Below are 25,919 nucleotides of genomic sequence, written 5' to 3' on the forward strand. Positions count from 1 at the left end.
TCACATAGATACAAGCCTGGGATTTTTTGTTTTACAAAATTTTAGGTAAATATGTCACGGTGGACACAGTTAAGATTTTGTGTGGCTTTTTGCTATGTACGTAGTGAATCACATCGCATGAACTTAATTTCAAGTGATTACCTTAAATATGTCCATTCGAAGAGGGTGACTAGAGGTGACCAACATGCGAGTCAAAGGATAAACCCATTTTCATGTGGTGCAATTAATGTGATTCATAACTACTCCAATCCAAGTCCAGTCTAAAGGAAAAAATACTAAAAAAATCTTAAAACTATTATATTAGTACCAACACAATCTTAAATATTTTCAATTAAACAAATTTAATCTTAAAACATTTTGCATTAAAACCCAATTCTCGACTTGGAGCCTTGGAGGAAGTGGCAATAGGGTTTTCAAGTCCATTCTTTTTTACTCATATTTAATGAGCCAGATGGAATATTAAGAGGACAAATATTGGCAGTGTGGTTTGATCAACTCACATTGAAAGGAACTCATATCGAATTGGCAGTGTGGTTTGATCACGATGAGGGGTACCATGTCTCGAGAATGCCTTTTCGAAGGTTACTCTATAGCTCTAGTGCACAATGGTCCAATAGGGCCAATACAACATCAAACTCGATAGACATGCAAGCCGAATATTATGCAGATAGCTGTTGAATGTCTAGATTAGTACCTTATGTGTCTTCTTAATATAATGCTATATCGACAATAACATTAAAATGGTCAAAATCTTCAACTTTAGAAACCCCGATAAAAGAAGTTCTTCTAACCACACTTCCCGCCGCCCGCCACTCGTTGCCGCTGCCGCCCCGAAACGCCACCATGATATGATCAAAACCCACCGCCGGCACCGTGGCCCTGGCTCGCTCGCCACCACCAAAAGGCACGAACAATCAATACTAACACAATAAAACTGCACGAATTGTCAGCCCCGTTATTTTCCTTTTGGGCCTGAGGTTAGCCCATTGGGCCTTTGCAGAGGGCCGGATGGCCCGAACCCGAAGGAAAACACCCCGACCCGACTGGATTCAAGTCATCCAACACAGCAGAAGAAAACCATCGTCGATCATCGTCTTCGTCCTCAAGTGCCCGAACTCCACAGTCCCATCTCCGATCTCTTCTCACGCCATTTTCGTCAGTTCCTACGGAAGAACGGCCATGGACATCCAGCGCAACACCTCGCCTTCCTCCTCCTCCTCCTCCTCCTCCGCCTCCACCGTCGCTCCGAACTCTTTGACCGCCGTCGCGACCGCCGCCGCCGCCGCCGCCGCCGGCACTGACGACCCGATGCACTCCTGGTGGGAGTCCATCTCCAAGGCCCGCGCCCGCATCGAGTCTCTCTCCTCCATCCTCTCCTTACCTCTCTCCTCCCTCACCGACTCCGACCGCCCCGCCCTCTCCCTCCTCTCCTCCTCGCCCGTCTACTCCGCCCTCTCCTCCGCCCTCTCCGATCCGCTTTCCGGCTCCGGCTCGGACCCACTCTGCCACTGGCTCTACGACACTTTCCTCTCCTCCGATCCCCACCTCCGCCTCGTCGTCTTCTCCTTCTTGCCCCTCCTCTCTGGTCTCTACCTCTCCCGCATCCACTCCGATCCCTCCCCTTCCCTCGCCGGCTTCGAGGCCGTCCTCCTTGCCATTTATTCCTCCGAATGCAAGGCCCGCGCAGGCAAACCCACGCTGATTGCGATCCCAGACCTCTCCCAGCCCTCTCTCTACCACACTCCGCGCACCCGTTCCCCTGCGCCGCCGTCCCGTGCCTCTGCCGGGGTTTTGTGGCCGCCCCTTGAGCCGCAGGTCGCGGTCAAGTCTACAAAAAGGGCCGCGATCGTGGGAATAGCTCTGGATTGTTATTATAAGCAGATCTCTCAGATGCCCTCGTGGTCAAAGCTCGAGCTTTGCCAGTTCGCGGCAGCTTGGGCGGGGTACGATTGCTCTTGCAGGAGGGAGTTTGATGGTGATGAGGAAAAAGTTGATGGGTTCAGGGCTTTGGAGGATGGGAATGGCATGGAGGATGAGATTGAGATTGATGGGGTTGTGGAGGAAGTTAGGAACTTGGCAATTGAAGAGTATGGTGTGAATTTGGAGCCAAAGGGTGCAAGAATCCCGCTCCCTTGGGAGCTTTTGCAACCTGTGTTGAGGATCTTGGGCCACTGTTTGTTGGCTCCTTTGAATGCAGAGGAAGTCAAGGCCGCGGCTTCTGTTGCGGTCAGGAGTTTATACGCGAGGGCTTCTCATGATTTGGTTCCCCAGGCAATCTTGGCTGCGAGGAGTCTCATTCAGCTTGACAAGAGGGCACGCGAGGCTGCGAAAGCGGTTGCAGCTGCGGCGGCTGCAAATGCATCTTCAAATGCTAACACGCCGAGCAAAGCTAAGAAACCTGAGATTCTTTTGGTGTCCAAGTGATGTTTATTTTGGTGCGCGGTTTACTTTTGCTAGTGTTTGATGTTGTTGTATAGACAATTCAAAATCAAATAGTTCACAGAGCATCATGTGTAGGTTCTTGAACTGGTACGTTTGTATTGATAGAGGTGAAAAGTTCATCTGCTGATCCGTATGAATGGGGTTCTGCCCCTTATATTTTGTTCTAGAGAGTTTGCAATCTTCTTCCGTACTTGGATGCACTTCCCTGATGCTTGCCGAAATGTTTTGTCTGTAACCCCTGAAACATATGTACTTGACTCTTTTTGTCCATCATTAGTTGTCATGCTATGTGAGGATTGTCCTTTTGTTATGCCAATGTGCTGGGTTATTCTTCCTTTTATTGGTTACGTGTTTCTTAGCAAATTGATGCCATTTGCTGCTTATAAAGTTGATTATTTGATGTTTATTTGTGTTGATCCATCATTTGGAGGGTAGGTCCTTCCTTGTAAATAATATCGTCCCTATGCTATGAATTTTTCGTGGATGCTGCTCCTCGCACCTTATATATATATTATAGTCTAATACTAGAAGATCCGCCTGTCTCTTTTCTTCTGATTCAGTTCTGAAGAGAACCTAACTGTTTATCTTCTCCAAAAAGGCACCGTTGCCTTCTAAGTTATGATAAGGTCTTCTGAATATTATGTCCCAGGGAATTGTCTCCATGGATGGGGTTCAGAGGGATATGAATGGGGTAGCTCATTCCTTGTGCAATTGGGCTTTCACTAATTCCTTTGTTGGTTTACTTTTGACTTGTTTTCTTGTTCCGTTAGGTCGGTGGGGGGTTAAAGAATCTATTATTCCATGTAGTTTGGTCTCTAATTGGATGAATGCATTTTGATTTTCAGCAAGAAAAAAAGGGGAGAAAGGCTTCTGGACTATTGTCTCACACTGTTATGTTCTTGATCTACTTGATTTTCGCAATGACATGTTTGTTGTTCCACTTTGTGCAAGAGCGTTTCCGTGAGAATTCAGTTTAACTCTGGAATAAAATGAGATCCATTTACTGGTCATCGTATTCTTGTGAACTGTGAGATCGATATTTTACTGATCTGTGAGCTAGGCTGAAGGATGATTATTGTTACCATGAATTTGTGGTCCGTAAAAAGGAGTGATGGAAAGACGAGTTGTCGTTAATTTGTGGTATTTGAAAATCTGTAATTTACTGATTGGTCATACAAAATTCTTGTTAATCGACAATTCTTTCATGGAGAATTCATCATTGCTGAATGGTAATTTCTTTATTTGTTGTTGCTGGATAGGATAGTTTGAACAATTCGAGCAGTGGTTCCTCATATGTATTCCAGATACTCAATTTATGTTAGATAGATAGAATTGTGGATGAATAACTACCTCATCCTGCACAGAAATGCACTTGAGCTGGACAGTATTTTTTTGGTCACGGATCTCTGTCTCAGGGGGAATTGTTAAGAGAAGGGGGTTTTACTATTCTATCTGAGCAGGAGAGAAGAATTGCGAATTCTATTGAGAGGTGGACCACAATGGAGAAGTTGTTGATCTATGGATGGATACACCAATAAATTTAAAGTAAAGCCTTCTGCTCTTTTAGGGCCTGTTTAGGGCCTGTTTGGCAACTTGCTAAATAGTAACTGATTCTGTTCTTTTGTTCCCAGAATCAGTTTGGGAACAGAAATCCGTTTGTTAAATATTTTGTGCCCGGGCACAATTTTTTGCAAAATTGTGCCCAAAATCAGTTTTGAAACCGAATCAAGAATAAAAAAAGTAGCTTGATTCCGGAACAATTTTTTCGTAACCGATTTTTCTTGGTTTTTTTCTTTTTTTGGTTGTTGTTGTTCTTCGGCCTCGCCACCCGCCGGCAGCCAAGCCGGTCAAGGTCGGGCGGCGAGGGTGGCTCGCGGCCTCGCCCAGCCAAGGCGAGGCCGACCTCGTCGTCGCCACCTAGGTCCGTCGCCTGGGTGGCGACGGCGAGGCCGGCCTCACCTTGGATGGGCGAGGCTCGACCTCGCCGTCGCTAGGGTTGGCGATGGCGAGGGCCGCGACGCTTCGCGGCCCGGCCTATGGTGGTCGCGTCTGGCGCCGACCATGGCCCGAAAGGAAGGGTAAAGAAAGAAATAAATATTAAAAAATTCAAATATTATTAATAAAAAGAAATTTTGTGCAGTTATCAAACGCATTTCTATTCTTTTTCTATTCTAAGAACATAAATTTTGGGCTTACCAAACGCCTTCAAATGCTTAGAAATTATTTGCACGGGAATAAAAAGAATAATTTCTTTAGAATCGATTAACGCAGAATGTTGCTTACATGCGTAGCCTTAGACTAGCGATGAACTATTTGCTTGCAGATTGATGTAACTACTACTAGGGGTGTCAGCGGTTCGGTTCGGTTCGGTTTCTTGAAAAATGAGCGAACCGAACCGAACCGACAGGAGTGCACCCTTGAACAAGAACCGAATCTTGCTCAAACCGAAGGCTGAATTTTGCTCGAAGGCCGAACCGAAAAATCGATTTCGGTTCGGTTTGGTTCGGCTCGATTTTCGGTTTCTTCCTCTTTATTTTTTTTTTTTTGCTTTTTTATTTGGTTCGGCAGAATCTTAGGTGAATCCACTCTCTCGATCGACCTCACCCACTCTCTCTCTCTCTATAGTCCCACAAACCGAACCCATCCTGTTCCTCCGTCGCCATCGTCGTCACTCTCTACGCCCTCGTCCTCTTGGTGGCCGCCCTCCTCGTCCTTCGCCGTCGCGTCGCAGCCAGGGACTTCACCGACAATGCCAAGACCCAAAGATTCGACGCCACGAACGGTGATTTGCTTAGGGCAATGCCGAGGCGAACGCTCGCGCTCATGCGGAGGAGGACCTCGGAACCAGCCCGAGTTCCTCTACTTGGGGACCATGGTGAACTCCCGTGGGATATCGGGACCATGGTTGTCTCCGGGAGGCCGATGAAGCGCATGAAGAGGCGAGTCACGGCCAACCTCTTGGACTTCCTTACCTTGCCCTCCTCGTCCATCGGCGAGGTAGGGGTCTCTTCGGGTGAGGTGAAGGAGTTTACGTCCCGGGCATGCGGCGTCGCCGCCGCCGCCGTCGGTGTTCGCCGGACGACGTGCAATTCTTGTTCGGGTGGGGGACGTGGCGCAGGGCTGAGCCGTCGGCGGCGGTGGTGTGCTGGACGTGTAGAGGAGGAAATTTCGAGTTTTGGGTTTTGGGAGTGGTGAGCGTCGAGCATGGGTTTTAACTTTTGGTTCGGTTCGGTTAATAAACCGCGACTGAAATAATCCGAACCGATAAAAAACGGATGGTTATTTATCATTACCGAACCGAAACCGAACCAAAATGCACGAAATTTTCGGTTGCTCGATTCGTTAAATTCTCGGTTCGATTTTTCGGTTCGGTTCGCAACTACTGTGTGCGACAGAGCTTTGGCAGAGCCAATGGTTAGTTTTGGCTCGTCAATTTCTGCTCTGGCGAGTATTTATGTAAGGTCTAGGAATCTAAGATTGATTTGATCATGAAAGTCCTTTAGGAAGCGGCAGTCGAGTTTTGGTCCTGAAATTTGTACAGCGAGGATGTTATGTAGTTCTGAATTTTTTTGCCACATTGCTTCAGCTTGTTTGAAATTTGAATCGCATTTCTTTGAGGAAGTTTTACATCATGGGCGTGAAAAATCAAGAGTTGGGTGAGTCTGGAATATTTATATATTCAGTATGTCTGTCACCATCACTGACCAACTACCGTTTTATAAATATATAATGCTAAAATATCTTTAACGATGGCAAATAGGATTTTAAATTGCTGGGAAAGCGTTCTCTTTATTATAGAAAATGGTTTGTTGCATTCTCTATAAAGTGGGTATGAACAATTGCCAGTGGGCAATGCGACGTGGTACTCGTCTATATAGATAATGACATGGCAACATTTATCAAAAATGGATAATGACACAAATAATTCCTGAATTTTGACACAATATGTAATGTGGTCCTTGAACTTTTAATTTGTTCAACGTGCTCCCTGAATTATTGACACATGTTAATTGTATGAAAATTTTCATACAATTAATATGAACTATATGAAAATTTTCAATGTAATTCTTGAACTTGAAATAATGGAAAGATTAAGTTCAAGTTCAGGGATTATGTTGAACATTTTCATATAGTTCAGTTACTAAATTGAATATGTACTAAAAGTTTTGAGACGACATTGAACAGATTAAAAGTTCATGGACCACATTGCATGTTGGGTCAAGTTTCTAGACCACATTCAACAAATTAAAAGTTTAGGAATCATATTGCACATTGGACAAAAGTTTAAAGACTATTTGTGTCATTTTTCCTATAAAAAAAAACAATGTGATATTTATGTTATGTTAACCACATTTGAATGTTTCGACCAAAAAAAACCGTATTTGAACGTTAGCGTGTTAAACATATTTAGTTGTCACTTGTAACACATTTAATTGCTTTTCTTTTATTCACAACTTACTTGAATTAAAGGTATGTGTTGATTTTTAAATTTTATAACCAACTTCAAATAAATAAATTTTGTATTTATTCCATTCTTTTGTTTGATATAAAGATAAATATCATCAAAACAAATTGTCTTATATAAATTCTCAGTTTAAACTAAGTTTTTTTTTTTATATCTATAAGCTTAAATAAAAAGAATGCATATTTTTGAAGCCATTCTAAAACAAATTTTAAGGTCTCTAAAAACGCCACATAGGTTTTCGATATTACCACATAAGATTTTGTTTTCTGAATTCAAATAGAAATTAAGTCTTTGTATTGAATGCTTCTACAGAAGAAGGAAGATTGTCAAAGATTTCAAATTTACCACTAAGAAATCATTCGACATTTGCTCCGCGAATAAAAAAGGGATGTTGAATGAGACATATATGTTATTACGTATTAAATACTAGTCAAAAATATATTTAGCATTTAGAATATTTTATTGTCGATAACTAGTCCATCCGATCAACGTGAAAGTACATATGTCACTATCATTTTCTGTTCTTATTTATACAGTTATTTATTCAAAGCCAACATCTAGTTTTATATAAATAATCAGATGTCGCCAGAAATCCCCGCAAGAAGATAAGAAATCTTTTGAAATTCATGGTCAGGATTTCATTTTGGAGACGATAGCCATCAAATTTTATTGAAATGAGAAAGTACTGCGTATTTCTTTCTATATCTTGAGTCAACCTATCCACTTCTAAAATCAATAGGACGCGCCATGTGTCAGCTTACGTCGGTTCCAACGTATAACCCTGCAATACTGAAGTTCGATACGATAGTCTCCGATGATCTGAATCATGCATTAATGGCGGAGCATATCTTCCTAATTTCACCATCAGACCCCGTCTTCACACCGATGTTGCTCATCTTCACCATCGATCTAGCAAACTCCGCGTTGAAGTCCATCCGGGTCGGGCCGCTGCCGTTCAGGAAGCTCTGCACGAAGGTTCTCGTGGAGGCATCGGTCCATAGCTTCTGATCGGACTCCAGAACTCCTCTCCCGCTCCTCAAGTTCGCGAAGAAGGATGTGTCGAAACGGTTAGGGCTGCCGGTGTCGAGGGCGACGCGTCTCGTGGCGTCGCCGTTTTGTGGACACAGAGACTGGAGTTGAGAAACAAAGGAAGGATCAATGGAGGGGTCAGCTCCACTGGAGGTAGTAGTGGTGAAGTTGTAGAGTCTGTACTTGAAGACCTGGCAAGCTCCAGTTCCTATGGTGTGCCCTCCTGTATCACGTATTGGTCAAATACAAAGAAACTCCGTGTATCCCTTTTGATACACCAGCACACAGGAGAAATATAACTAGGTTTGGACGTGCTGTAATATTAACACATTTCGGTTTGCCAACTTTTACATTCCAGAATAGTAAATGGAAATGGGGACAAATTGTAATGCTCACCAACAAGAGCAACGAGATCAAGGGTGTTCAGTCCCAAGTCAGCAAACTTTTTCTTTTGCACATCAACTGAATCGACGAAACTTGGCAAATTTGTAACATCTGATGCCAAGGAGACCCGTCCGTCTCTGCGTCCCGTTGGCACAGCCCAACTCGGTCCATTCGTCTGCATTGAATTTTATGAATCACATCATTCAAAATGTCTCGAATATTTGAAGACTCGGCATTTTAAACTGGTCGCAGCTAAAAGATATCAATCGTGTAGCTGCTGCCAAGATTTGCGTGGAAGTGAATGAAATTGATCCACACATTGGTTTGCACTTGTATCGGAGATCTCTAATATTGGAAGTAGAGGATTATTAAATACCAGAGCAACGGAATCACGGGTGGCAAGAGCAAGAATATCAGCACAAGAAACGACGCCAGGACAGGCAGCTTCGAGCTGGGTCTTTGCGTCGTCGATCACTTCATATCCTCTCAGCAAACGGTTCGGAGGTGCCGTTTTCTCAGCATTGGGCCCATTGACGAGGATCGAACCATCGCATCCCTGGACGAAGCAGTCGTGAAAGTGCATCCTCAACAGCCCTGGAGCCACGGTGGGATTGGACCGGAATTGGGCCTGAACCGTCGACCTAATAATGGCCTCGGCACGTGGACACGAACTCGAGTAGAACCCTACTCTCGTACCTTGTCCTCGTACAAAGGTTGGCACAATGCATAATGTGAGGAGCATCAGGAACAAGGTGGTTTTGTTCAGAAAGACCATTGTTAGGAAAAGAGTGGAATGAAGTGGATATATATGCCTTGAGCTAAGAATGCTGAGATTTGATTTTCTGAGATGTTCTGAGCTTGGTGTGAGGCAATGCATGCACAATGTGCATGTATATATAGTGTGAAGAGAGGTCAAACTATGGTGGAATATTATAAAAAGATGGCTGGCGAGCGAGCAAGAGAGAGAGAGAGGTCCTACACGGAGTTTCTTGTATCTTTCGTGCAAGTGGATATAAAGAGTGGAGGAGGATGACGAGAGCATGTCTAATGCTCTGCATGGGTTTCGTTTACATGCATATCACAGTGATCATGGTACAAATGCCACTAGTCGAATCAGCATTTTTGCGAGGACGCTTCTAGGAAAGTGAATGACGCTAGTGTTCGTCGCACCGATTTAGAACCCTCCACTAATATGAAATGGGTTCCTCACATCTTTGACCCCCTAAATCGCACATGGCCAGACAGAGTCTAAACATGCAGATCTTGACCGAGGTCGAATAGCAGAACTGTGTGACAACGTTGCAAAGGAGAGTCAAAATAGACGGAAAAAAGAGGTCCACCAAAGAGCCAAAACACGAAAAGGGTAACGTCGTTTTGTTAATCATGTAAAATTGGCCTTTTGCAATTCTTGCCTAGCCTCACACAATCGTGAAAACCGCGTCGGGGGCCATGCAGAGCGCAGAGACAAAGAAGAGAATACATCCAAGCTCCAATGGCCGACCATAGTCAATTCCTTGATTCTTTCCCTGTTCTTCGTTTTTGGGGGCTGTGTAACTTTTTTTACTTTCTCCTTTGAATGTATTTGTATTTTTGGGTCATGGAGTTTTCTCTTTTGTTCCCCTTCTATTGTTTTTTTTTTGGGCTTCTCTTATATATACAGTATTAAAATACCTAACCTAACTTAACTATCGTATCTAACCAAAATCTTTGGCGGATTACCAGCCGGCCAGTTGGCGACGTGACAAATTTAATAATATTTTAATATTTTTTGAATTTTTTTCTTCTCCCTCTTCCTTCCCGCCGCCGAAGAGGCGACGCGAGGCAAGGTCGACCTCGGGCGAGCCACGCCGGCCACGGCGAGGCTCGACCTCGGGCGAGCGCGAAGGAAGAGGGAGAAGAAAAAAAATTCAAAAAATATTAAAATATTATTAAATTTTGTCACATCGCGCGGTGACCGTCGCGCGCCGACGTCCACGTAGTAAAATCGGCCGACCGAATTGGCACTATATCAAAAGGTTTAGGACTCAATTGGCAAAAATAGGTTTATGACTAAATTGGCACCACCCAAAGGTTTAAGACTATTCAGCACTTTTCCCATATTAAAATACCTAACCTAACTTAACTATCGTATCTAACCCAAAAGAAAAAGACTTAACTATCGTCTCTAGATTTTCTAATATCGTATCAAAGTTAAATTCTACCAAGTTTATTTCCCGTGATTTTTTACCCGTGTCTTACTATATTGGTCCATGCATTTATTTAATGGTAAAGCTTGGTATTCGCATATTCTGAAAGGTATCCTCCTAAATTGGACATTTCATCTAGATAAGAGAGACTCAAAGTGCCCAAGTATGAAGATTTAAATTCCAATTGAGAGGAGTCGCAGTTGTCCTAATTAGTAATGATGGAGAGATTGATCGAGAAGAAATTTGGTTAAGCAGTAAGCATTGAAAACTTTCGATATGAATCCTCATAAGACGATTCAGACATTGGAAAATTTGCTATTGTGGGCATTGTTTTGATAATAACATAAGTTGCATCACAATATCATTTCTTCGAAGGATTCTTGGAAAGGTTTGTCTAGTCAATAGTAGAATGGAAAAGAGTAAAAGTAATGCAATCTTACCGTGGTACCCTCCAACGCATGGAGATCGGCCGCGTCGGCGAGGATACCGGCTAGAAGATGCATGAATCTTTTACTTTTATTGCTGAAGAAAATATTGATATAGATCAATCTCGATACTATAAATTTTGTCAAACTAAGTGTTTAATGATCTCGATACTATAAAATATTAAAAAATTGCCATGTCAGTATTGATTCTACGTTAGTGCTAGCCGGCCAAAAGTGACCGGATGGACTGATGGCACAAATGTAAAATAGTTTAAGACTAAATTGGCACAATTATAACAAATTTATAACTGTTTTGTTAATTTTCCCGTCCTGTGTAATAGGCTCCTGCCACATGGTGGGCCTCTATGCATAAAGCCTTATTAGTTTCCTGTAAACACTTAACCGTGGACTTCGTCTGGGCTCAAGCCTAATCCGAAAGGTGACGATGTTCACACTTCACAGTTCATATACCAAATAACGTCAATCATTACATAGATGCCGAATGTAAATATACATATGGATTATATAAATCATAGACACTCCTGTGCAGGAAAAAGTTCTTCATAAATGGCCTTAATACTTCGACCCAAAATAAATGGCCTTATTACCCGTTTGATTCGATATTTCATACAACTAAATGTTGAAAGAGAGAACTGACAGATCTCATTTTCATGTGCATCTGTTTCTGATTTGTTCGTGCTGCATAGATAACTATATCTTACATTGCAATCAATTGACTAGGATGAAACAAAGTTATACAAAAATAGTTCTCAGCAGCACCACCACCATTCACGAGCATTGAAGGGTTACCAGTCCATACAAGGCTAACAAACCGACTCTCCCACCAAGTGCCGAGAGTAGTCATAGAATGCCTCTCCAAGTTACCTCTGATGCTGAGGCCAGTATGTCAAGAAATTTCATCAATGCTCTTCTCCGTGATCCATTGCTAAACAATCCTACTGTGCAGTGGTGCAATTGAGTACAACCCTTTCAAATCATGGTGTCTGATTCACCGTCCTTTCCGTTTGGCGTCCTGGATATGAAACATGAGCTGCAAAATAGGGAAATAGGTCACTCTGTCACTTTTTTCCATTTGATAGCAAAGATAAGTACATATCTAACTTACCTTGGTCCCCACATAGAACGTCAAGAACATGCCAACAAGGATAGGCCATCCTGCAAGACGGAATACTCTATCAATGCCCGCAGCTCCAAAATTGAGGGAATAAGGAAAAGAGAGTGAAACCAAAGATGAGATAACAGCTCCGCAAATAGCAAGAACTAATCGTTCAAGTTCAAGAAAAAGAGACGTGTCATCAATATGCTATATATAGTGACATGAAAGGACAAAATTGGCTGAATGTCTTAGATGCTAAAAGAGCACTGCAAAATCAGAAGCTGCTGACGATCTCTGCTTGCCCACTATAGCAGCATCCATCCATCTCCTCCCAGACTCTAGTTGCAGTTTCAATTGCCCATGGAGAGGAAAAATGAGCTCAAAACCACTTTAGCACTGGGTTAACCATCAACAAAGCATCAACAGACTTGGATCTTGTGAAGTGCTCACCCAGAATGGAGCTTGCTTCAATACTACTTTTGTGTAGAATGGAAAACTGAAACAATGGTAGCTAGTACAATTAAAATGGTCCAGTTGGCCTTAAACTTGTGTCTCTCATGCAGAACGCTTGCACCTAAATCTTTTGCATTTCATGCAGAATGCTTGGAGAGGCTGGCAGTTTGAAGAATGTCTTAACATTGTACCCGTGCTCCCTAAGGTGGCTCATTCTTATCTAGAAGCCACACAAGGACCGCATACATTGTCTTTGAGACCCTATTTCTAGATGACAAAAATGCAGCTGAAATGTAATGAGCACCGGAACAACAATCTTAGGAGATGTATACAGTAACATGGTTAATGATGCACTATCACCAAAAAAGAAAGTTAATCTTTACAGATGATGCATGTTTAGCTTTTGTAAAGGTGGCAATATTGGGATATACCTTCTTTATGAAGGAATCGAGCAATTAACCAACTGATTCCAGATGGTCCAATCACAAAGCCTACAAGATTTGCAACCTGATGCAGGTGAATCCAAAAGTTAGGATATCAAAGATATTTTCATGAAAAAACAGATTATATACCCACGACTAAGAGATTTTTACGCCCAATGGCATCTTTGTCTTTACAATAAAATATAATACACAAACAAAGAACACATGCAAAAATATAATATGAGACTATTGCCGAAGCCATGAACACAGCAATGGACAGACCATGAGGCAAGTGATTGTGACAGCACCAGCAGTTGCACTGACTTCTCGAAAGAATAACTCCCCAAGAGCGTTTTCAACCTGATGGTAAGTCATAGAAGAAATTCAACCCAAAAGTTACGAAGCCTGTACAGATAGATTTAAAAATCTAGAAACAGACAATGGAAACGACTTCAGCTTTACCTTGTCAATTTGTAACTAAGGTAAGATCTCTAACGACCACGCATGTTAAAATCTAAAGGTTGCTGGTTCATCTAAAATTCCTCACGTTATCGATTTGCATCATTTGCGTCCTTAGTCTTCATAGCCTAATTTCCGTCTTGCTATCAAAGTTTATATGGATATCCAATAAACTTGTTGTACATCTGCTTATACAGCTTAAATGTCCTAGTCTTATATGAGTCAACACTCCCATCATGCTCATCAAACGCCAATGCATGCAACCAAGAGGAATATATGCGTACTTGAATGATACTAGTTATTCTCCATGTAGCTAGTAGATAAGCAGCGACAAAACTAGGCCTTGCATCAAGGGCAGCACTATATTTATCAGAAAATTAAGGAATCCAGGTCCAGTCTAGAACCCTCATATATATCACGGGTCTATGAACATTCCATCACCAAGAATCATCAGTTGATTCCATTGCAAGGAAGTTGTAGCCACAAAGAGCAACCAATCTCCACCAATGTGCAACCAAATTCAAATCAAAAGCTTCTCTCTACCCAGAAGATCTCGGTTTGGCTTCATATGCTATCCCTTATCTTCCTCTTATCTTACTAGATACGAAACTTTACTGAATGCAGGGGAAGGAAATGACCCTTAAACTGCATATCAGATAAATTTACCCAAAACATGCAAGGTTTGAGTTATGCAAAACGAAGGGCAAATCATGGCACTAAACTAAATTATGCTTGCTCTTAGTGCTCTATTTCTTTGTCCGCTTTTACTACTTGTATCAAGGATGGGGAGGTTTAACACAATCAACACCAAAATAAAGACAATTGGCAAAACAGAAGGCATCACCTGAAATGCATTTGCCACTGACTTAAGTACCAGTTCTGGAACATAGAACAAACAAGTCAACCAAGCCCACGATAGAAGTTTCCTGTTGTTTAAATGCATAAGCTGTAAGATAAGGCGTATACCATCAAGCTTGCGCACCTAATTCCTCCATCAGATAAAAGAAATTACAGAACAAGTTTCTTGAGGAATTGGAATTACCATTCGAGGTCATGCCACAATGCTACAAATGTGAATATAACCCATATGTTGAGTATTTTTCTCTGAGAACCTCCTAGAGGAATGTACATGTACCTTACATGGTGGAAATTTGGAATAGCATGAGTCCATGTCGATGGGAGAAGTACAAACAATAAAGAGGAGAAAGTTGCACCTTACAAGCCATTTGTTATAGGATGCATGCCAACTTTTCCAAAAACTTTCCAGATTATAGCAATTGTTGATGCACTTTGGCATATTCTCAGGAGCCTCAACCCCACATATCTGCAATTGCAGGACACAAACTCTATTAAGGCAGGAAGGTCAGCAATGCAGATCAAAGATGCACAACGAATCCCTTGCCTAAGGAACTAATGAGGTACAAACGACAATCAAATCCTGGAAAATTACCAGTGACCAAAGGCGGAAATATCGCCAGATCAGAAAAAACTTCAGCCACATAAAGTTTAAAACCTGTACAAACATAAGAATGGTTCCAAAACGGAAGTTAAGTAATCAAATTCATTATTGGTCCACAAATATATGTAAAAAAGATAAAGTATATTACACAGAAATAGTTCTGCTTAATTAAAGTTGTCTCTGCCAGACATACCTTTACTCCTTTTTTACATAATACCCTCCTCATCTTATATTGCATTAGTCCATTTTTACAGCCAAACAGAACCTGGTCCTTAACTATAATTTGATCTGGAGTATGCTTTCCATCCTATGTCGGACTCTTCATGACCTTTCTTATTTCTTGGTTTTCATACAATGGTTTGCCAGGTGAACTTCTTTTAGATGCATCTATAATTAGATCCAAATGGAATTAGTGATCCTCTGCACTGGCCAAATAGTGCTGATTTGAAGTTTTCAGAAAAACATTGGAGCCTCGGTTTCTACATTGCCCTTTCACCGGTGATTAACTCTACCTCAGTTACCTTTTACTTCATTTTTTCATGCAACAGAAGGTGTATTTTCTCACTTGCCACACAAATTCGAACATAAACAATTGCAACAATAAACTAATAAGCAACAGACAGGATACAAAAAAGACATTCTTACTCCGTAGCCAATGATAAATACATCCATGGCTGATAACTGCTTCCACAAGCCACTGGACAAAAAACATATTTGGTTTTAAGGTAATCAACAAAAAACATTATATAGTGAACATTTTGGGTGAAAGAATCACCTGATTGCAAAGGCATTGTAATAGAAGAAATGAGTCATAAGTTCCATAAGGAGAAGACTCGATATCCATCGGACTCCATAGAGAACTATGTCTTTAAGCGCATAATTCTTCTGTGGCGTCTCCAGCTGCGGCAACAAATAATTCGAAAGTTCAGTGAACCACATAATACTCTTTAGTCCCAATTTAGCAGCAAGAATGTAGCAAATCAACCCGTAAAGGTGACATGAAACCCTAAAATTTTCTATATCAAGGGGATTGAATGCATAAGCGTGACACGGCAGTATATCATCAAAGAGAAGTGAGAGGGCTTATCCAATAGCAAAATTCAGTATATGCTCCGCAAATTCTGGATTGCTAACAAAAGAATAAACAAGCCTTTCTCAATTTGGTATTTAGTGCTTAGAATATACTACTTTCCATAGTCTCACCTCCTTGAAAAATGTCAAAGCAATGCATTGGATGTCTATTAACTTTAAACCCTTCTCTTCACCGATTTGATGTCCACTATCCTAATACGAATGTTGAAGGTCAACTCTAAATCTCAAAGAAGTAAATCATCATGTATTATCTCCCATATTTCCAAAGGAAATATCCAAAAACTCTAAAAAACTTTGCACTTCACAAGTACAACGATTAGTTGCATGGCTAAACCACATCGCTCATATGGTATGCATCTAACCAACTTTGAGTTTGAATTTTAGAATCTCAATCTACGATTGGCTAGTTTCTCCAATCTCATTGCCACATGGTACATACGAGGCACAACAGCACAAACGCTTCTATTATAATGGACCCATCCAATCATGAAGGTATCAAAGAGGACTTACTTTCATATAATAACTCATTAAGCATGGACAACTAGATTAAATAAAAGAAAAAGTTAAAAATATGATATGTAAAACACCAAACTAACCTGTGAAGCAAATGCATTGAAGCTTATAATTGGCCCTGAGATGTAGAGAGGTGCATATATCAAATAGCACAGGTATATTCCAAAGGAATACTTATCACTTGGAACACTTTTTTCCTGATAACATTCAAACTTGTCAATAACCTAACTTATTGCAAGAACAAAATGAATAGTGTTCTATTCCAGAATCCAACCAAACTGTAAAATTTGGTGGCATGTTTTTCTTGATTTACAAATGCGGCAATACTCAGCATGCTTCTACACATGGCAAAAAGAATGTCATTGAGCAACATCTAGCTAATGCTACTAAGACTGCGTTCGTCTTAGTACATACTCTGATAAAAAATTATAATACTTGATGTAGATTCAACTTGAGGCAATGAAAAGCTAAGTATGCAACATTTTCACAAGTAATAAGCAGTGACAATACCTTCTGATTAAATCCCGAACCTCGACAGGCCCAGCAGTAATCATATCCAAAACTGACCATTCGCAAAATTACTGTCAAGAGCGACAAAAGCAGAAACATGGTCAGCAAAGGTGAAGGGCAAGTGCCATTACTAGCTAGTGAAATTTTCACAAATCATCTCTCTACGTGTCATCTGAATTTTCCCATGCAAAGAAGGTAAAGACAAGACCTCCAGCAATGGCCTTTTGACAAGTAAGAATGACCACCCACAGAAAGGCCATTGTTGCATTGAGAAGAGTAACTTTAAGTAGCATCGTGCTTCTGTAATGTTGTGAATTCACTCTTGAATTCATATAATCTACAGTGGCCAAGATCATATATAGAAAATCCAGGAGCCAAGTTCTTAATGACAGAAGTACCAAGGAATAATGTCCACTCAACCTATGACCAATTTTAATGACAGAATTACCGAAGTTAAAGCAAATTTGCCAGCGAAAAACTCCCCGAAAGTTGTCCAAGAAGATCCAGCGTTGCCTGTGCATGATTAATGGATAAATTTGCATTATAACTTTGCTCGTGAGTTTATCCATTGCAAGCTAAGGACACTGAGAATAAAAACTTACCCGAACAAAGAAAAAGAGTACCCCTCATAAACACGATTACATAGAAGAAAAAAAATGGAAAAAGACCACAGCATAAGTGAAAAGTACTTTGTCTTCACAAATATCTGCACAAGCATCAACAAATGAAGATATCATCAGAGGAAAACTAAACCACCCGCCTCATTGACATGCATACACACACCTTTTTATCTTCCCCCATCCTAAAGTTGCATTTCCAGCGTAAGAATAATATTTAAAATAGAATGGAAATTACCTTCACAAGAAGAAAGTTAAGTGAAGCAATTGACAAGACAAACACAGTGCTGCCCACAAAGAAGAACAGAGAGGAAGGATGTCAACGAAGAAAAAAAACTGTATGAACATATAAAAAAACAGACAGAAGAATGGAAAGTACATTACATACCATGCTCCATGTAGGTAAAGCAGGTAAGCTAAAGAAATCAGAAGCCACACGTTGGACATCCCCCGCGCTTTCAAATGAAAAAGTACTCTTGTGCTATTGGCAACAAATGCAAAAATTCCAAAAACGACGGTGAGGATAGGCAAATTTCCACGAAAGTTTCTCCACTGGGCATCCGATAAGTCCTACACAAAGCAGAGGGTACTGTGGATAGTCCAAGACAAGTGAGGGAATATCACCCCAAATGTACATAACTCTTCTTTACGGGTCATTTTACTTAAGCAAAACAGAACCCTGCTGCGTATGTACACACGGCCATCCATGTGTATAAAACTTGAGCTTAAACTCCCTGTTCAGAGAAATGATTTGCACTTCCCCACGAAGCAATCAATCAAGCCAAGGAAAACCTTTTTTTTTTTTTTCCAGATAAGACATGCGCAAAAAAAAAGGAAAGAATGCGCTAAATTAGCAATTTATATCATACAATGATAACAGACATAACTCAGAACAAAGTAGCTTCCTAGTCCTCAACACCTCACCCAGAAGCCCAATCCGACCAATGGGGACGCTAATCACTAAGAGCATCACTCACTGTAAATGCACATGGAAAAGTTTCCCCACAGAGGCTCATCGAGTGACGACAATCCGTATTGAAGTTTCAAAGGCGGGGAAAAGACATACATTGAGTCTGTGGGCGATCCAGCCAGGTCGGAGTCCATCGAGATTCAACGAGTAATCTGCAAAGAATCATCACACCCCCAGATCAAAACTCGTGCCGCGAGACCAAATCCGCATTACAACAATAGACAGTGGAGCTACCGCAGCAGCAGCAGCATAAACCGAACACGAATTACCACGAGAGAACTGGAAAGAGCGCCGTATGATGACGGCGTAGAACACGAGCGCGTACAGCACCAAGAGCGGGAGCTCCCTCCGTTTCCATGAGACGATGTTCTTGCCGTCGTTCTTCATGATCAACGACCGCCGCCTTCTTACAGGGCTTCGGGATACGATGATGTCGTGAAGGGGCAACCAAAAGCTGTTCGACTTCACAGCGGAGGAGTCGTCGTCGTCTGCTCCCACTGTGGTGATTTCGGAGACGCGAGCAGAAGTCAGACACAGGAATTTTCTTTTTGCGCCTAAACACGGAAGATGATTACCTCCGTTTACTGCCGGTTTCTATGTCAACTCATCTCCTAATATTTTTAACGCAAGTATACCAAATTGTTATCGCAGTTTTTGTTTTATTTTAGAGTTAATACTACGAAAAATCTCAAACTGATATGTCTATTATAAATTTACCTCAAGTTGGTACACCTACAATAAATTTACCCTTTATTAGTTTCCGTTAAATTTTACCATCAAATTGCTGAATTGAATGACACATGACAGTTGACGGGTGTATTTATTTGAGATTTTACCTTCTGTTTGTTATAAGTATACAAGTTTGTGATTTTTTGTAATATTAATCTAAGGGAAAATTTCAATTAAGGACCCCAAGTAGGGTATTTTTCTCAAAAAAGGACCCCAAGTGAAGGCTTGTTTGGTTTAACTTTGAAAATGCTACTTGGGGGAATGCAAATACCTTTGTGGGAAATGCAAATGGTATTTGGTAAAAATATTTTGTAAAGCTACTTTGGCCAAAATATTGTGTTTGGTGAATTTTTTTGCAAATGGACTTTGAGAATTATTTATTTATTAAAAAAAAACAAAACCTACCATCGCCGGAGCCGAGCCGCCTCGGCGCCGTCGCCGGTCGGCGACCCTGCGAGCTGACTGATCAGCCGCGGCGGTCGCTCGAGGCCGGGCGACCCTCGGCGGGGTCGCGCGACCCGAGCGACGGCCCCTGGGTCGCGTGACCCCGGCGAGCAGGATCTGCCGCCGGCGGTCGCTCGAGACGAGGCGACCCTCGGCGGGGTCGCGCGACCCAGCGACGGCCCCTTGGTCGCTGACGACCTCAGCGGCCGTCGCCTGGGTCGCACAACCCAGCGGCCCCCTGGGACGGCGTCGCTGGCGGTCGCCCGACCCAGCGACCTCGCCGGCCCCTGTGGCCGCCGCCTCGCGCGCCTGTGAAGAACGGCTTCAACCCAAAAAAAAAAAAAAAAAGGGTGAACAGTGGCATTCGTGGAATGCTAACATTTGGCGATCAAAGGCCGAATCTTTGAACCAAACACTCCAGAAGCATTTTTGAAGGGGCTTTCGAGGCTAAAAGCCCTTCCCAAAGCTGAACCAAACACCATAGTGTCGAATAAGGGCATGAAGTGCTCAATCAGTCTCAAATAAAAACCTGAAGTGCCCAATTAGTCTCAAATAAGGGTCCGGGTTAGCGCGGCCGTAAATGCTTGCTAGAGAGACGAGCGATTCTGTTAGCTGATCGGAAAAGAGCGTTTCGTCTTTTTTTTTTTTTTCCTTTTCCTTTTCCTTTTCTTTTTTTTTTTTCTTCTCTTCCCTCCGTCGACCATAGCCGGGGCCGACGGAGGTCGCCGGCCTCAGGTGGAGGCCGCCCTCACCGGCGTTGGGCGAGGGCGGCCCTTGCTCGACGCCAGCGAGGGTCGCCCTTGCCCGCCCGGCCGGTCGAGGCCGCCGCCGACGTCGGCGAGGGTGAGGTCGCCGGATCGGCGAGGTAGCCTCGCCCGCCCAACCCGATCGAGGCGCCTCCGCCGAGGCCGACGACCTCCGAGCGCTCCGGCTTTGGCCGACGGAGGGAAGAGGAAAAAAAACAAAAAAGGAAAAAAAAAAGACGAAACTGCCATTTTCCGATCGCCGGAACAGTAACTTTGCTCGCCGACCGACGAGCATTTGACCGCCCGGCGAACCCAGGCCCTTACTTGAGACTGATTGGGCACTTCAGGTCCTTATTTGAGACTGATTGGGTACTTCAGGCCTTTATTTGAGACACTATGTCCACTTGGGCTCTTTTTTTGAGAAAAAGACCCCACTTGGGGTCCTTAATTGAAATTTTCCCTTAATCTAATTCAACGGAAACTAATTAATGATAAATTTGTTACAAGTGTACCAATTTGGATTTCTGGTGGTCTATTTGTGGTAGATGATAGGTGTATTAGTTTAAGATTTTTCGTGATATTAATTATTTTTTTATTTATTTATTCGAATGCTCAGGCATAATGGGCCTGCCCAATTGCAGTATGGGCTCCATGTTTGGGTTGGGACGAAACATAAATCTTCCGTAGGGGTGAATTCGACGTCGGCATCTACTTCCCCGTTCACTTGGTCGGATTTTCCTCTGTCGCCGATCGACTTCCGACGCCGTAAGCATCACCAGCTACGCCGGCGTTACAAAGATTTGATCTGCACTCGAAGAAGTCGAAGTTGATGAACTCACGAAGCGTCCGCGTAGACGATGAAGCGGCTTTGATTGTCCGGAGGAATCGATCGCCGTTTACTCCTCATCAGTCATGCTACGAGCAGCATCTTCTCCTGCGAGAGTCGCTGTTCGGGGATTCTCCAATCCTATGATTCGCCGGTACTTGTTCCGCGTCTTTCGACATTGCTTTCGATGTTTCCTCGCTTCTGTGCGGCCATTACGTGGCCTCGTGACCGGTCGTCGCAGTTCGGGCATCTCGCTCTTTGCCTGCCTTCATGCTCTTCGTTCTCATCAAATATCGTCTCGAAGAGACAACTTTGTTGATATTAATGTCGAACAGAATGAACGTGAGTGGCGTCGAAAAGAAAACTAATGAGCTAGTGATTGTCTGTTTTTACCCCCCTCGAGTTCGGTGATCCTGTTTTTGGCATCTATCTTGATTCTTGATGAAACTTCAAACTAAGTATATGCACATGGCGTTGTAGCTGATATCGGTGTCGCGAATGGGCCGTCAAGCTTGAGTTAATGGTTGTTATCTTCAATTTTTCGAACTTGATTAGATAAGTGTATGTGTTCTTGTGGTATTTTCAAGAATCAACTAAATGGCAAGCTGGGGTTCTGTGCAATGTGTTTGTTCATTTACTTCGTTAGAAGCTTTGACCTTACCTGCCATTAATAAGTAGGACTTGGGATGGGAAAGAAAAATGTTCCTTGCAACAGGGTTATAGTATTGTGCTCAATGTGAGCTTTAACCAAGGATTGAGACTGGTTCCATTTTGGGGTGGTTTAGACCTTGTGAGAGAAAGCCATGCTAAGAAATGAACAAGTTCTCAGTTCAAATCTAGCTTTACGAGGCAATCTCTTTGAGCCTCGTGTAGTTACTTTTAACCTGTTACATTACTCGGGGTTGTTTCCACCCAATTCCATTAAAAATAAGTCAAGGCCAATTAGCCTTCTATATGCAAGTAAAATAGATGTGATAAATTGAACAAGTTGACTTGCCTTTTAATTCTCCAGAGGCCCAAGTCTGGGTTTTTACTTTCTTGCGAAACTGATTAAGTTTGTACCCCTCGACTTTACCTGCATTACCTTAAGTTATTTGATGTGTAACAAAATATCTCTGGCCCATCTTCATCTTTTGCCTGCTTTTTTGACTTTTTCGTTAATGAATGTTCTTCATAATATCGGACTTGTTTCTATCTGCAGGGATTCTTTCGTCTGCTCTAGTTTCCTTGCTCATCATGTTTCAAATACTTCATCATTGCCTAAAGATCATATATTTGTGAGGTCACGTGCTCACATCAGAGAGAGCTGCAGGATAGTGAGGCTTCTCCAAGAACGAATTTTCCTTTCCCTTTCAGTACATCCTCTCCCAATGTGGAGATTAAGTACACATGAAGGTTGTGTCATTGCTGACCAATTGCTACATGCTAGACATGTAAGCACTGCATCATTCGAGTTGCAGACAGATAATGATGTTGTCAGGTTTTCTATAAATAAGCCTCTGCACAAAAATGGTCCCCCGACAAAAGTGAAGAAAAGGATAAAAAAATCAAAAAAGGCAAAAGTGAACGAACTCAGGTTCTATCGGCTAAAGGCCAAGAAGAAGATGAACTCTCCAAATCCTGAAGTCAGGATCAGATATAAACTTGAAAAGGTTGGACATCTCACTAGTGTGTAAAGGACAATGGAACTCCTGCATCTTTATATGAGATACAGTCTTGTGTTGTAGTGTATTGAGCCCTCTGAAAAGTTATAAGATGACTGCATTGCTTCTTTTTTTTCTCTATTTAGGGCTGTGTGTGTGTGTGTGTGTTTTTTTTTTTTTTTTGCGGGGGTTGGGGGGATGCTCTTGCAGTTTTATTCTGACTTTTCTGAAACTATTTGGCCAAGATACGCTCCACTTAGAACTTCCTCGATTTTGCTTAAAATTTACTATTGTAAAGCTATACAGACCCTGTTTTCTGTGGCTTCTCTTTTAGTTTACATCAGTATGATATTCTTTCACTTGTTCATAATGAAATTTTCTTCACCATATTGCAGTTCCCATTTTTTTCATCTTTGGATTTTTGCTTGTGTAACCACCTGACAAAAAGTTATCTGCTATCCTTCCTTTGGAGAATTTTGTCTAGGCCAAGAGAAAGGAAGAATGGTTGATTGAAAAGTTGAGGAAGTTCGAGGTTCCCAAAGCACCAGCTGAAAGATATGATCCTGAGATTTTAACTGAGGAAGAGAAGCATTACTTGAAGCGTACGGGTGAGAAAAAGAAAAATTATGTTCCCGTTGGAAGACGCGGAGTATTTGGAGGTGTAGTTCTAAACATGCATCTACATTGGAAAAAGCATGAAACTGTAAAGGTTATATGCAAACCTTGTAGGCCAGGTCAGGTTCATGAATATGCTGATGAACTTGCACGACTGAGCAAAGGAATTGTGATTGACATAAGGCCTGATAATACAATAATCTTCTACCGAGGAAAGAACTATGTGCAGCCAAAGGTTATGTCACCTCCAGATACTCTTTCTAAAGACAAGGTGATTTCAAGCTTTCTTGTTCTCTATGGTGACTACTTGTTGCATTATCAAAATTGCATAATCAAAGTGGTGTTATATAGACTACTTCCTGTATATCCTCTTTATAAGGCACGATGACACAAGAAAGTATGATCATAGATGATAACCTTTGGAGTCTATGAGAGGGAACCTGTCATTCACAAGCCTGATTTGGACTGATCTAATTGCTGCATAAAGTTAGCTCTTGTTTTTTATTCTGCCATTCGTTTTCCATTAGTTTATCTTGTTAACTTTACTTCCTGTTCGTGTCTTCTTAGATGTGCGACTTTTCTAAGTTTTTTTCCACAATATTGCTTTTAGTTATCAAAAGAAAAATATTGACCTCAGTTGACGATACACATATCTTGTATGATGATCATTGAGGGCCAAATACCTTCCTTTCTTATACATTTTGACTCGCTCTTTTGTTTGATGAATGACTTTTATTTTACAATGTTTTCTCTCTTACATGTTTCCAAAATTTAGGCCTTGGAAAAGTATAAGTTTGAGCAATCGCTTGAGCACACAAGTCAGTTCATTGAGAGGTTGGAGAAAGAGCTCGAAGAGTATCATGATCACATAGCTAGGTTCAAGAAAGAGAAAGAGGGTGCTCTCGTCCATTCTGGGGCTCAAACTTGATGGTGGGTGCTGTTTTTCTTCCCTCTGTATACTTTCATTATCTAGCTTCATATCTGAAAGGTAGCTTCTTGTGACCATTTACGGTCATAATTTGCTGCTTTAAAAGTTATCCACCTCTCGTGCATGCATGATGCTAAAGTAGCGATGATTATCTAATCATTCTTCCTGAGTTGACATGGTTCAACTTTTTTTTCAGTTTTCTTTGCACTCGATAAACCTTTTTTCAGGAAAATATGGACATTTTCTCTGTTCAGATTTTGTCGTTTACAAGAACATCACATGTTCAAGTATCACTTGACCATGAGCAATACCTTCACTGCTGAAACACCTGCTTCTATATATTCCCCCATTCTAGATATTTGCTTAAGACACTCTACACCTGATTTTGCTGAGACGCGACATGGTAAAGCAGCATCGTATGCCATTGTTAGGGATCTTTTGTTTGGGTTTTGTGCAGTAAATACTAGACGCATGAGGACAGAGTTGATCTGGTATCAATATGTAACTTGTTGAAGAATCTACATGCATTCAAGTTATGCATTAAGTTGATTGCTCCTCCTCCCTTTTCCTCAAGTTTGGCATCATATTTTATTCTCACCTCACTATGTCCATTTGTTTGGACCACTGAGTCTCTGACTTCAATTTCCTTTGGAAGAGAAGATTCTGTTAAATTGCAGGTCTCCTTGTAATTGTTGGTATCTTTTGCGTTACAGTGCCAAATTATTCTGAGACTGTCTGCATCAATGATGTCGTTATCCGCTTGCCTTCTGTATGTGCTATTCGATTTTCAATGCATGAGTTTTTCAATAAGAAGCACATAACAATCAAAGCATCAACGTGTAAAGTATGCACAGAAGTAGTCATTTATTCTTTGTATTTATATTGTGTTTTCATTTTTGGCAGCATATGACATGGAGATCTATTCTACTAAGTGCCTGAGGTTGTTTCATGTATGCTTCCACAGAGGGCAAGTTTCTTGGCGGTTTCAGCTCCCGGGTTGGGCTGTTATGGAAGCACTTTACTGTTCTGAACTGGTCAATGTGAACTTCCATAGTCCATATCATCTGCAGTTTTGATTTTATGAGAAGAAGATATGAGTAAAGCTAGTCTGCTGCCTTTTAATCAGTGAAGGAAGGGATGGGGAGAGAGGGAGGGAGAGAGAGGCAGAGAGACAGAAGTTTTCCAGTGCCAGGCTTGAGAAAAAGCAAAGTACATATGCTGGAAATTCTAATGCACCATTTGATATATTCTAGTTCGCAAGCTTCGGCAGTAAAAGCAGCCCTATGGGCTCTGCAATTTTGTGACAGGAAATTCTTGATATAAATTCCATTCAACTTTTTTTTTTCTTGTCCATTGCAAAACCCACTTTCCTGTATTCTCCTTTGCTCTACAAAAAGAAAGAGAACAATCACTGCTCTTCCGCTGTTTAGTAGTTTCATTTATTT

At 41.8% G+C, this 25,919-nt stretch overlaps 4 protein-coding genes across 7 annotated transcripts; 2 read left to right on the forward strand and 2 right to left on the reverse strand.

Moving 5' to 3' along the window:
* The first annotated feature begins 1,073 nt into the window (after positions 1-1,073).
* Positions 1,074-2,758, forward strand: LOC115679741 (uncharacterized). The gene has a single exon (XM_030603433.2). The coding sequence runs from the start codon at positions 1,180-1,182 to the stop codon at positions 2,422-2,424; it is 1,245 nt and encodes a 414-aa protein (XP_030459293.2). The 5' UTR covers positions 1,074-1,179; the 3' UTR covers positions 2,425-2,758.
* A 4,785-nt stretch (positions 2,759-7,543) lies between these two features.
* On the reverse strand, positions 7,544-9,172 carry LOC115664342 (peroxidase N1-like). The gene is made up of 3 exons (XM_030586285.2): positions 8,697-9,172; positions 8,333-8,495; positions 7,544-8,159 (listed from the first exon to the last, which is right to left on the reverse strand). The coding sequence occupies exons 1-3, from the start codon at positions 9,093-9,095 to the stop codon at positions 7,732-7,734; spliced, it is 990 nt and encodes a 329-aa protein (XP_030442145.2). The 5' UTR covers positions 9,096-9,172; the 3' UTR covers positions 7,544-7,731.
* Positions 9,173-11,476: 2,304 nt separating this feature from the next.
* On the reverse strand, positions 11,477-19,120 carry LOC115664340 (membrane-bound O-acyltransferase gup1). 2 transcript variants are annotated; one of them, XM_056307355.1, is made up of 18 exons: positions 18,813-19,120; positions 18,640-18,695; positions 17,962-18,143; positions 17,812-17,860; positions 17,559-17,662; positions 17,405-17,469; positions 16,957-17,027; positions 16,530-16,643; positions 15,617-15,741; positions 15,487-15,538; positions 14,833-14,895; positions 14,597-14,706; positions 14,425-14,517; positions 14,227-14,308; positions 13,206-13,283; positions 12,933-13,008; positions 12,058-12,107; positions 11,477-11,982 (listed from the first exon to the last, which is right to left on the reverse strand). In XM_056307355.1, the coding sequence occupies exons 1-18, from the start codon at positions 18,928-18,930 to the stop codon at positions 11,941-11,943; spliced, it is 1,530 nt and encodes a 509-aa protein (XP_056163330.1). In that variant the 5' UTR covers positions 18,931-19,120; the 3' UTR covers positions 11,477-11,940. The 2 variants fall into 2 exon arrangements, 1 of the variants encoding a protein (XP_056163330.1); XR_008815571.1 differs by having other exon boundaries at positions 11,953-11,982; positions 12,933-12,992.
* Positions 19,121-21,156: 2,036 nt separating this feature from the next.
* Positions 21,157-25,818, forward strand: LOC115665677 (uncharacterized CRM domain-containing protein At3g25440, chloroplastic). Of its 3 annotated transcripts, none has more exons than XM_056307367.1 (5): positions 21,157-21,442; positions 22,490-22,940; positions 23,416-23,817; positions 24,322-24,476; positions 25,439-25,818. In XM_056307367.1, the coding sequence occupies exons 1-4, from the start codon at positions 21,375-21,377 to the stop codon at positions 24,472-24,474; spliced, it is 1,074 nt and encodes a 357-aa protein (XP_056163342.1). In that variant the 5' UTR covers positions 21,157-21,374; the 3' UTR covers positions 24,475-24,476; positions 25,439-25,818. The 3 variants fall into 3 exon arrangements, with proteins under 3 accessions (XP_056163342.1, XP_056163343.1, XP_056163341.1); XM_056307366.1 differs by having other exon boundaries at positions 21,158-21,442; positions 25,378-25,818; XM_056307368.1 differs by lacking the exon at positions 25,439-25,818 and having other exon boundaries at positions 23,416-23,810; positions 24,320-24,461.
* The last annotated feature ends 101 nt before the right edge of the window (positions 25,819-25,919 follow it).

This window comes from Syzygium oleosum, unplaced genomic scaffold (genome assembly GCF_021117445.2).
Source record: "Syzygium oleosum isolate NSW1041296 unplaced genomic scaffold, Sole_v2.1 Sole_v2.52, whole genome shotgun sequence".
In the NCBI taxonomy this organism is placed as follows: Eukaryota; Viridiplantae; Streptophyta; class Magnoliopsida; order Myrtales; family Myrtaceae; genus Syzygium; species Syzygium oleosum.